This window comes from Stigmatopora nigra, chromosome 19 (assembly GCF_051989575.1).
Source record: "Stigmatopora nigra isolate UIUO_SnigA chromosome 19, RoL_Snig_1.1, whole genome shotgun sequence".
In the NCBI taxonomy this organism is placed as follows: domain Eukaryota; kingdom Metazoa; phylum Chordata; class Actinopteri; order Syngnathiformes; family Syngnathidae; genus Stigmatopora; species Stigmatopora nigra.
Genome location: NC_135526.1, coordinates 6,337,952 through 6,350,114, shown reverse-complemented (window position 1 = coordinate 6,350,114; position 12,163 = coordinate 6,337,952). Strand labels below are relative to the sequence as shown.

The window sequence follows — 12,163 nt, the reverse complement described above, 5'->3', positions numbered from 1 at the left end:
CTATCAACCCTGCTAATGCTTTCCTATCATCATCTCCACCTTCTGTTATCTTCCACCACCAAGAAACATTTCCATCCGAGCACAACTTATAATTTTATCGACAAAACCACTTAGAATTAAGTTTGTATCCATGTGGATGTATAGTAACTGCATTGTAAGAGTTGTAAAATGAAATTAAGGTTATTTTTGATTGACTTCTAGATACCACGGGCTGCCCAGAAACTAGAATCATGACTTATTTGTCAATAAAATGGACAAGAAATGGCCTCTGAGAACTGCGGCGAGTGCTGAAGCATCTGGCAGTTAAGCACACCTCCAAGGTCTGGAGTTCAGGAGCATGAAACCTGTGTTTACACAAGCTAAGTGGTAATATCCTATCCTTAGACTCGACGGCTATACAAGCATGATAGATAGTTCAAATAAAGCCCTCGTCCTCTTCTTCCACCCCCAAAACCCCCATTTTAGTGTCATTGACTTCAAATCAGACTTTGGAGAAAAGCCTGGGGGTGAAGCAGCTCTATCTAGATTTAAATAACGGCATTGTTGACTTGCAAAGTAGTCCCTAAATAATGGGATACTTCCAGAAGTGGAGGTAATAGGTTAGCAAATCCTGGACCAACACACATCAATACAAAACAAAAACAAACAAACCAAAAATTAGTCTTATTTTGATTATAAAAGAATGTAACTAACAATAATAATCTCTTCAACCCAGTATGACCTCAACCAAAAAAAAATGCAGAACTCAGAAACTAAAATACAATTCAAGAACATTTACGAGCCACCCAGTGGTCTTTTTGCCCGACTTTGGCGCAAGATACTTGGGTTCGATTCCCAACAGTAGCAGTATTTATGGTAAGAATGAATGGTTATCCATCTCTATATGGTTTGGGGAAGTCAACTGGTATAGGCTCCAGCACCCCCGCGACCCTGGTGAACATAATCAGCTTTAGAAAGGTGCTTTTTATTCACTCACATCTTTAGTTAAAAACTATCCGCTCCATTGGTGCAACAATGTTTTGCCTCTCTAGTCTACTAAGGGGAGGTCTGTTGCTAGCGGGGGGGTTGGTAGCACGATCCCTCCAAAATTGGGACGTGAGGTTAGGTGGGGTTCCACCCCCTGCGCTACAGGGACATTGCAGTTAGACAAATACGGCCGGTGCTGAACCTTTGTTGCCTCTGCCTGCAAAAGTCTGGCATCCCCTGCTTCTGACACACATTTTTCTCCACTGCAGTCTTTTTCTCCAGCCCTTGTCATTAGGCAGTTTCTCCCCCCCACTTTTGAAACACATTGCAAGCAGATGGAGGAAAAGGCTGGCTGTATCACTCCTCTTAATCAGCCTTCTACCCTACATAAGCAGCATGGGATTAATACATTCAATATGAAGTGAAGGCTAATGAAAAGTGCACTGGCAGACTGAGCAGCAGAGAGTGAACAGATGAGATCATTGTCGGAATGACTTCCGTCAGCAAAAGCAGCAAACTGGCATTTGGACACATGGGTGCCCCACATTCTTCTGGGGCACAATGCTTTTGCAAATTCTCAAACAAACTAACTTTCCTGTAAGAGGAAAATGAAGGTAGTCAAATTTGGGCAAACGCAGGAACCAAGCAAGGTAAGAAGAACATTTGTCAACAATGACCTAACAAGGACTGAAACAGACACCTGGGACAAGAAAAATGGACAAAGCTGATTGGTCAGATACACCAGGAAGTGTCAGACAATAGGTGATGGATAAGATAAGAATGGATAAGAAACAAAGCAAACAAGACATATTGGATTAATCCAAATTCATGAGAAACCAAAAACACCATAAAAAGTATTGTTGTAATCCAGTTTTGGAATATAATGAATGCCATCTTCCACACAGTGAATTTTTGTTTTCACTGTCATAAAAAAAGAAATACATGAGAAATGGCCATTTCATGCAAGTCAACTTGCATTTTATCACTGCTAGTGGGGGGAATTCATATCTATGCCACCATGATTTAGAATTGCTCAGTGCATTATGGCTACAAGTGAAATATGACCCCTAAACAAATTTGTGTATTCCACCTTAGTAGGTTTCTATATTTTTGGGGATCCTTTTCTTTTTCCCGATGTGATATATTACAAGATAAAAGTTCACGAAATGCCTGTCCTTTTCCGTCTTTATTCCTCAATGTTAATTCAACAGTGTCTATTTCCCGCGTTTACCTCGGAAGCCTCTTTTCAACCTCTCCCGGGTCAATGGAACAACACAAAAGAGGGCCAAACTTTGCTTGTGTTTGTGGGAACAAAGCTTTTGTGTCAAACCCTCCAAATGTCAAGGCCAAATTAGATTTACAAAGTGCTTTTATTTGCTTATTTGCCCTTCAACAACTGATTAGTCTCCCATTGCCAGCAGGGTTCATGCCAGGCTCATAGCATTTCAATTCCAAACACATCTAGCTTTATCCTGGGGCCAAATAAGTGTCTGCCTCCAGTTGGCGTTTCGGCCCACCGGCCAGCGAGCCACCGCTTCTCTGCGTGGCGGAGGAGATGCCCGAGGAAGGCGAGGGGACGGGGACGGAGACGGGGATGGGGGGGGAGGCGATTGCCAGCTCCCCGATGATGAGGAGCGACGATGAAGAATGACAACCAGGCATGGCCTTGGGGGAGGGGCGGTGAGGGTCTTCTGCTTTTGATGGCAATGAAATTAAAGAGACAAACTGCTTTCCGACAATGGGAGCAACAATAGGGGGGCTTCTGAGCTGAAGCCAATGGGCAGAAAGAAGGCTATTTGCAGTAAAAACAAATAAGAAAAGAAACCTGAGTATTTTTTCCAACAGTTATTTACCCCAAACTTTACTTTACTTTTTTAAATCCATTTTAATCTAGGGTGCTAGTCTACAGCTTACTTATCTTATCCATCAAGTTGGTTCGCGGGCCATTTTAGATATAATATCTAGATTTTTTTTAACATAAATGGATTAAATGAACTGGCCTGCATATTCATTTTTTTTATAAATCTAAAACAATGTTTATTTGAGCTTTTTGTAATGTTTTTTTAATTTTACAAGATGATTTTTTAACTAAAAACTGAAAAAAATAATAAAAAATGACAATTATTGATTTAAAAGGGGGAAAATCAGGAAATTTAATATAAATCTATACTCTTCATATTAATTTCATCCTAAAACAGAAAGTCAGCACTCATAATTTACTTTCTCGGACCACACAAAATGAAGCAGTGGGCCAAATTTGGGCCCCCGGGCCGCCACTTTGACACCTGTGGTCTATGTGATGCTTTTGGTACTGTACTGTACTCCATTTTTGGTGAGCATTTATTCTTTAAAGGCACCATCTTCACAATCATGTGGCCCTGGTGCCCCCAGCTGTGTTGGATGAGACTGATGCTTTTTTTCCTGCACTTTTCATTTGCCGAGGGGGGCTTGGCAAAGGAATAATTACCTGTCTCTATGATCAATTACCTGATTACTCACCAGAGACACACGAGACGTCTAAAGAGTGCAACACATCTTCTCCACAACACACTGTACGCCACACACCACACGTGGTCATAACGAGACAAAACGCATGTGCATAAATACACGGAGATAGCGGTCCCTGCTCTTAACAAATCAACGTAAGCCAAATGGAAGACGCGGGTGGGAGTCAAGGACGCGGCTTGTAGCCGCTGAGAAACACAACCATAATTAAGAACAATCTCTGACCTACATCACTGCGAGAAAGTCTGGTCGTGCGGGGTAAAAAAAATCATTTAAATTGCCCTGCTTAGATGATAAATGTCATCCTGCACTGAGAGAAAATAAGCTTTGAAGAAGAAGTATGGGACATCATTCGTCCCCAAACGAATAGATGACATCACGGTATCTTAACATTAGGCATCGTCCCATACAATACGATAAAGCGTAGTATATATCGTCCAACAATACTTAACCTACTACACTTGTGATTCCCAAATATTGTGTATTCCTAAGGCAGTTTTTTTTCATTTTTACAATCAGCTATGGTTAGTGTAGCTGAAGAGTCCTCCAATGAAATGGACAATTAAGCCGATCAGACACTTTTAGTCGCTCGTATTGATTCTCGCTTCAAAAGCTGGTCACATTGTTAACTCAGGGCAGCAAATCAAAACACTGACTGACAATTATTGTGTGAATAGAGCAACTACTACAATATTGGGGAATAATTTTGCTGCTAAAAATGAGTACAGTCACAACTTGCCTCCATCGTCAAATATTGATCACTAGTAAACAAGTCAAGGTGGCTTACAAGCAATTTAATCATCCCAGTTTATTTTTATTAGAACCATTTATGTTGGCCAAGTGTACAAGACAAATTCTTTTTGCAAGATTATCAGAGAAACAAAGACATCTAACGCCATCTTTTCGACTTCCTCGGATGACACAAAGAAGTAAGCTCCTCCTCCCTCGAGACTGCTGCGTGGTTGTCAAATACATTCAAAGTGGGAAGACACCATTATTGCTTGCTACATACTAATTATATACCATTCACCACTAAACTTCACCATAATCTACCTTCCCGTAACGGGCGTGCATATCCCGACAGCTCCTTTGATCACCACGAGCAATTTCCCCACACTTTTTACTGTATCATTTCAACTCCCGTCCTGGAAGCAATAATTATTTTCCCCCTACAAAGCAGTTCTTTGGCCTTCTGGAGCAGTGGGCTTAGCGGGCACCCAAATTCGTAGTCCTACAACTCGCTATGAGAGCACGTGTGTCAGCGAGGCTCATAATTGTCAGGGTGCTAGAGTCGTATACTAATGGAGACTCGGCACGCTAACGGCGTGAGTCATTGCCTTCCCACTGTGAAGGAGGCGATGCTCGATTATACAGAGATTCGTGCAGCGGGTTGGGCTGCCACCGTATGTCTTTTTCTGAGAGATTTCCACTTGCTTTGATTCATTACATTGGGCCATGCAGTTACAAGGTGGCAAAGTAAAGGCGGGGATGACAGGGGGAGTCGGCAGAGGAGGGAAGGAAACAAGAAGGCAAGGACAGGATTGGGAGGATGATACCCAAGATGGCGTATTGGATGCTTATGTCGGCGTGTTTCGGTTTGGTCAGAATAAAATGTTGGAATGATCCAAACAAGGTGTGCAGATTTTCCCCATGGCGCTGTTGGTTCCGCTTGATTATTTAACAGGAGCAAGTGGAAATGCTTGACATGGTTTGATGGGCTTTGTGCAGTGTGCACTCCTCAATTATGGATGGGAAAAGTGACACAGTGACAGCTGTAGCTCTCAGAGGGTCGTAAAGAGTGAACGCTAAGCAGTCACCCTCACTTTGACAGGTGACAGCCTTCAACACTGATGTGACACGCAAAGCAAAACATACTGGTCCTGGAAATTTAAATTAAATATGCTCTGAAAATGACAAGGAGGTAAGGGGGGGTAATGAGGAAATTATTCACAATCCCTGACATGCTTTAAATCAGATTAGGTTTGTCTCCTGCTTTAAAAGACATGGACGACATCTACTTCTTACTTGGGGCAAATGGCCTCCTACTCACGTGCTCACGGAGCAAAATGGGGAAAAAAAATGAAAAAGCTCATTTGCATTCATTCCGGTAAGAGACAGACAGAGCAAAGGCGGGTAAATTATCCACGAGATGAGTTCAACCCGCTGCCATCTTGGAGACCAAGGCGTGGGAGAGGGTGATGGGTCAAAAGAAGCGGACTTGCTACTGCATGGCCAGACAAATAAAATGTATGGAAACTTGCACTCAGAATTTTTTTCCCAAAGTATCCAGTGGGGTAGGGCTGACTAAAAGGGAATAATTACCAGTATTCCAGATACTCAAGGGGAATAAATGTCAATAAATAGATCAGGTAACCTCCCAAAATTTGAGTTGTCAAAATGTGCCACAAGATTCATTTGGTGACCCTTTCGGGTGATATTTTCGATCAGAAATCAAACGAGATCATGTATTTTAAATGTATTATTTCAGCTATTAACTCGTCAACTACCAAGGACGTGACTGGCAATAAAATATGATGACTTGCTGAAGCAGTTAAGGACTCAAGATAACAAAACTGTGACATTTGAATACATTTAAGGCCAATGCTGATCCATTTCTTCCATGTTACCAAAAGAGTGGCGCTATCGTTCACCTTGTAGTCATTGCAGACGTGGCTGGAGGTTATTCATCATATTAACATTTTTGCGATCCTGCGAGAGTCGACTTGAAGAGAGAAAGAGAGAGAGAGAGCAAGGGCACAGACATATTTTATGTGTCTTGACTTCACGCAAAGCATAAAGGGCCTTTTGTCCGAGAACGGAAGGCTTTTTGCAAGGTTATCTATCGCTCATATTAAAAAGGCTGCTAGTCCTTAACCTTTATGGTAACTATAACTTTACACCAACAGGCCTACAAGGGGGGCCTTTTTATTAGCCATTTAACATCCATAAAAGAATGTAACAATGATCATATAAAGCCAAATGGTGTCAAGCCTTACTACATATTTTCAACTTTTCACTTACAGTAAATCACTGGGTTAGGGTTTGGGTTAAATCTTGTCGACAAATGTTTTTCTTTTCGACTCAGAATGGCGCTTGGTTTACGGGCAATACAAAAAAAGGGGGGGAACGGCGGGATGTCTGTGTTAAAAGCCTGTGACGCTACCTGTACAGCTGTTTGATTCCATGCTGCATTGAACTCCTGCCACGGTTATTGTAATTAGCTTTTGGCAATCAACACCAGATTATCTGCTTAATGACTGGGAAAAACTAATTGTATCCATCCTCTCCTAGCGCAGGAGCTTTAAAGTGATCAAACACGCCACAACGTTAAGAATCCCGCTTTACAAATTAGCATGGAAGATTATCAAATGGAGGTGGAAAAGAGCCCTAGTGGAACAGACGTTTTTTCAAAAACACGTTCAATTGTTGGTATAAAGTACAGGTGTCAAAGTGGCGGCCCGGGGGCCAAATCTGGCCCGCCGCATCATTTTGTGTGGCCCGGAAAAGTAAATCATGAGTGCTGACTTTCTGTTTAAGGATCAAATTCAAATGAAGAGTATAGATGTATATTAAATGTCCTGATTTTCCCCCTTTTAAATCAATAATTGTCATTTTTTAATCATTTTTTTCTGGGTTTTTAGTTCAAAATATTGGGGTAATAAAGTCGCCTTTTTGCCCCACCCCAATGACAGCTGGGTGTTAAACGCACCTTGTTAGGACCTGTCAGGACCTTGGGATAACTGGGATGGGTGGGAGGGATAGAAAACAGGCGACACGGTATAGATCAGACGGCGCACCCTCATTTGCATATTCTCCACAGACTGAGAACAGCGGCGTCAACTATCGCCGCAAAGCCTGGAGGAGACGCCCAAAGTGGGAGAAGGCGCCGTGGGAGTCAATGCAAATACGCACAGCCATTAAGGCCCATAGGGAATGTCTTTAGATGGAGAAATTACTGTATTCTGATTCTAGCTCACTTTCTGAACGTTCTGCTTTCAATGACATCAAGCAAAGATGTCATCTTTGTAGGTTTGATTTCCTTTGGGCACAAAACCGGATGCCGCACGATATCCGCGTGTTACTGTAATTAATGGCGGACCACCACGGTGCACGCTAATTGCAAGCAGGGGGCATTCTAATCATTAGAGGCTAAATTAAAGCAATCAATTGAAAGGAGAGACCAGCAGAGAGAAATCCATTCACGCTTGAAGCACAGATGTTTCAGCCATTTTTAGTGCTGGACAGTTCCATTCAATCAACAATTCAATGATCATGTAGTGACTTGTAGTCATTGCATTGCACTAATATGGTCTTGTAATAAATAATAGTAGTAGAAAAACACATTCATAAGTACAAAATTTCTCACATTTGGTATTTCTAAGATACTGTATGAATCCAAAGCACATTATTAGGGGCAATATCATAAAAAATGTTCATCTTATAATGTCTTATTTCTCATGTCTTTGCTATTTCACCCTAAAAGCTCATCAATCGCAACTTGTGTTGGAAAAAAAAATCCAGTTGAGCTTTCATCCTACAGATTGTAATGACAGTTTAGCATCAGCGATTGAAGATAGAAAAGCAATTTGTCGTTTGCTGAGCGACTTTCCTGATCTTATCATAAAGCGCCACCTCCTGGAAATTTCAATCCCTCAAAGCTCTACTCAAAAATTGTAATATTTTAAATGGTCTTACCTTGGAAACAGTTTTCCGGTGCGTTTGCTAGAAAGTCGACACAAATCTGATAAGAAAAAAAAATAGTGAGCTTTCATGTTCAAACCTGTTGAGCATATCATCATAATTCAAGTTTTTGTGTTTCTTGACTTATTTACATTGGATAGTCCTTTTAGGTCCTCAATAGGATGTATGTATTTGTTACTGTGAATATGACAAGTATTGTAATGGAATAAAAATCTTGATTTGTGTTTTTCTTAGGTGTACCATTATGAACAATTGTTGATGTCTTGCTGACTCCTACACCATATTTTGGATGATCACCAAAGCAGCAAATTATCTGACTCACATTTGATGAGTTGATAATATACTGACTTTCTCATATTCACTACACAGGATAAAATGAATAGCATGTGACTGACTGTATGTTGTTATAAGTACAAAAAATGGTATGGGATGAATTATTTAATCAATGGAGCTGTAAAATCCTACCAGCTACTGTATACTGCAGTGAAATAGCATTACAATTGGGTATTTATTCACTTTATTTCTGGAGAGCATTCATTAATAAGCATTTTTCAATGTAGATATGTTTTGCTAAATCATAAAATAAATGTGCAGCGTTAAATTAACAGTCATTCGCCTCAATACTACATTCAGTATCATGCACGCATTCTACAAAATTACCACAAGGTAGCGGTAATTCACAATTGACAACAAAACACTGCGATAAAGCCCTAATTCCAAAGGAGGAAGTTAACAGTGACGTCAACCCGAGGTTTATGGTTGATCCGGTAGTCATCATCTTAACTGGTTTTGTTTTGATTCTGTTTTGTTTGGAGTTTTGCAGCTTCTACGTTTAATGGCGAATAAACGATTATCATGAAACTCCGGATGCAAAATGACCGGTAAGTGTGCTGATGACTGCTAGACTACTCAAGCGACCGTACAGTAAACATCGGCGAGCTAATGCTTAGTATTGCGATCATGTATGTCATGCTAGATGTGGTTCGCCTGCCTTGAGCCAGTGTCAGCTGGTTGTCAGCGGTCGACCATGTTGTATTTCAGACACATAGTATTGCAGTCAAAAGGGGCGTCTACCGATTTCCAAACCGGTTAACTTGCCACAAAAGAGATGCCAGCATTTATTTTGCACTTATTTTAATCTTGACATTCACAATTCTTGATGCGATTTGCCATAAACTAAGCAGTTTGTGACTGCGTGTCACCAATTGCCTTAAGAGATCTAGCCTCATGTATACACATTTATAATATAAATAAAATAGAATTACAAATCCAGCATTGGAGTATCCTGATCTTAAAAATGTCCCCCTTAATGGCTTTCTTTCTCTTCCTCTGCAAGCAGAGCCTCCCACCAGGACGACACCCTCCGGCGCAGTGGCGTCCACCCGCTCAGACACCGATGAGGTGCGCGTATCCATGAACGCCGCACCGGGCGAATCCGGCGGAAGCGCCTCGGCGAGGAGGTGCAGACTCAACCCACGAGCCCACCCCCATTCCCACGGCCATGCTCGCGGGCCACAGCGACAGCCCACTCCCGAGCCCCGCCCGTCGGACTCCGGCGAGCAGGACTCTGGAGACCCCGGTGCCTCGCTGTCGGAGCTACGGTGCCTGTTCCGCTGGCTCCAGAAGAGTCTTCCCTTCCTTGTCATATTGAGCGCCAAGCTGGTCATCCAGCATGCGCTTGGTGAGTGTACGCTTTTTCACACTGCATGCGATTGCACGAGATTGTGAGTCAAGCTGATGTGTGCATGGCTTTCTTCTCTTTGAGCAGGACTGGCAGTTGGCGTAGGGCTTGTCACCACTTTTTTCCATGTGAATAAAAGCATCCAAATGCAAGTGTTTCTTCAGGTAAGAACAGAAGAAAAACAAGGAAGCGGGTCTCATGTCCAAAATGCTTCAACCCTCGTGTGTGTTTGTGTCTTCAGGGTCGACATGAGAAGCTGCATTGTGTATGGCTGCTGCTCCTCCTGGTTTCCTCCACACTTTTGCTTTACTACACTTTCCTCCCTCAGTCACTTTACAACTGGTAAGGTGGCTGACCCAAGTGAGGTGGTTTGTCCTTTTTTTTTCTTTCTTCTAAATGCCAGTTTGTTTTTTTTGCCCGCAGCCTCGTGTTCCTCAGTCCCACTATTGAGCCTCTGGGATTTTGGGAAGTCCTCTGGGCAGTGGGCATCACCAACTTTATTTTGAAATTCCTCTTCATGGGGATCAAGTGCCTTCTCCTGCTGTTGCCCACTTTGTTGGTCAACCACCAAACACAAGTGAGAGCAACTCCCTGCTAACATAGCAGCTTTGTTGGACTTAAAAATGTATCATCAATGTCTGAATAAACATGTCTATAGGGCCGCTGGCTGTTGCTGAGCGAGGAACTAGCACAGACGTACCAAGCCGTGGCGCCCGCGCCGCTCTGGTTCCGCTACCTGGTGACCTATCAGGAGGCCGACGGCGCCCCGGCGCTGACAGTTGGCGTTTTGCTGGCTCTGCTCTACCTCGTACTAAAGGCATGAAGCTTCTTCGACCACACGCCGCTGCCGCCATCTTCTTAAAATCTCTTCTTTCTCCCTCCACTTGCAGCTTTTAGGATTGTACGGACAGTGGACGTCTTTAATCAAGGCCGCCAGGATCTTCTTAAAGAACGAGGTCAGTAGCTGTAAACATTTCTTGCAGTTTTTTTAGATCCGCTTTCTAACAGCGTCACTATTTCAGCGTGCCGGGTTGGCGGCAACGCGGAGCCAGTGCGCAGAGTCCGGAGACATCTGTCCTATCTGTCAGGGAGAGTATAGGGAGCCCCAAGCACTTGTCTGTCAGGTAACGACTAAAGTCTTGCTCGTTTGCCCGGTTGGAATTTTATTTTAAGGAATGTACCATTTCCATGCAGCATGTATTCTGTGACGAGTGCATCGCCCTGTGGTGTAACCGAGAGAAGAGCTGCCCCCTCTGCCGGACCGTCATCACGGACAAGGTGCACAAATGGAGAGACGGAGCCACATCCCCCCACTTGCAGATTTACTAGTCGCACACATTTGGGATCTTCTAATGTGACATTATATGATTGTTCACTTTCTACGACACTGTCCGTTTACTTTTTTTGGGAAGCTATTATAAAACTCCTCATATGTACCACCAAATCCAATTCACAAGATATTATGATACTTTCCCCCCTATGTGCATATATATTATTTTCATTTTTTTGGGTGATGAATGAATAGTATACTACTTTTTTTCCTCTCTTGGACCAGCATACCGTTCTTCCAAATTATTCTTATAGTGTAAATATAAAAAAAAATTAATTCAAAAATTTTCTGAAGATACATTTGATCCATACATGTGAATTTTAAGAAAAGAAAATGTGCAGGAAGCTCTGACCTGGGCTGACTGCTGGGGATGTGGTCTTTATTTCATCGTAAAGGCTTCAAGTCCTTTCCAAGAGATTCCATCTCCCACAGCAACCTGTATCAGGCGGAAATGATGGTCACACACAGAGTGTACACATGTAAGCTGGTGATACCAGTTGCTATTTTTCTAGCTCACATCCCAAAAAATATGGTTGCAGCTCAGCTGACATGGTTTTATAAAGGTTTTTGAATCATTTTTACAGTAGCAATGTTGCTTCATTGTAAAACAAAAAAAAAAGAAATAAATTATATCTTATTAAATCTCATGTTTTTGTTCTCTTCATGAACTGTCAGAATACAATTTGATATTTAGAGGTTTTGCACCACCTTTAATGGGGGGGATCATCAGTGACCACAAGAGGGCGGGTTTTCACAATGTCAGTAATGAAAGGATGAGCGTCTCATCTCATTTTCTGGACCGCTTTATCCTCATTGGTGTTTTGTGATGGAGGAGGAAACCCACACAGGCCCGGTGGGAGAACATGCAAACTCCACACAGGATTTGAACCCAGGACCCCAGAACTGCGAGGCAGACGCGCTATACACTCATCCACCAGGATCAGAATTGCAAAAAGGAAAAAAAAACGACTTTCTGCAAT

At 42.4% G+C, this 12,163-nt stretch overlaps 1 protein-coding gene across 1 annotated transcript; it reads left to right on the top strand.

Annotated features, from left to right (window-relative positions):
* Positions 1-8,906: 8,906 nt before the first annotated feature.
* rnft1 (ring finger protein, transmembrane 1) lies at positions 8,907-11,830 on the top strand. Its single transcript, XM_077740739.1, has 9 exons — positions 8,907-9,053; positions 9,509-9,853; positions 9,941-10,017; positions 10,095-10,195; positions 10,277-10,430; positions 10,512-10,670; positions 10,744-10,809; positions 10,876-10,977; positions 11,048-11,830. The coding sequence occupies exons 1-9, from the start codon at positions 9,047-9,049 to the stop codon at positions 11,180-11,182; spliced, it is 1,146 nt and encodes a 381-aa protein (XP_077596865.1). The 5' UTR covers positions 8,907-9,046; the 3' UTR covers positions 11,183-11,830.
* The last annotated feature ends 333 nt before the right edge of the window (positions 11,831-12,163 follow it).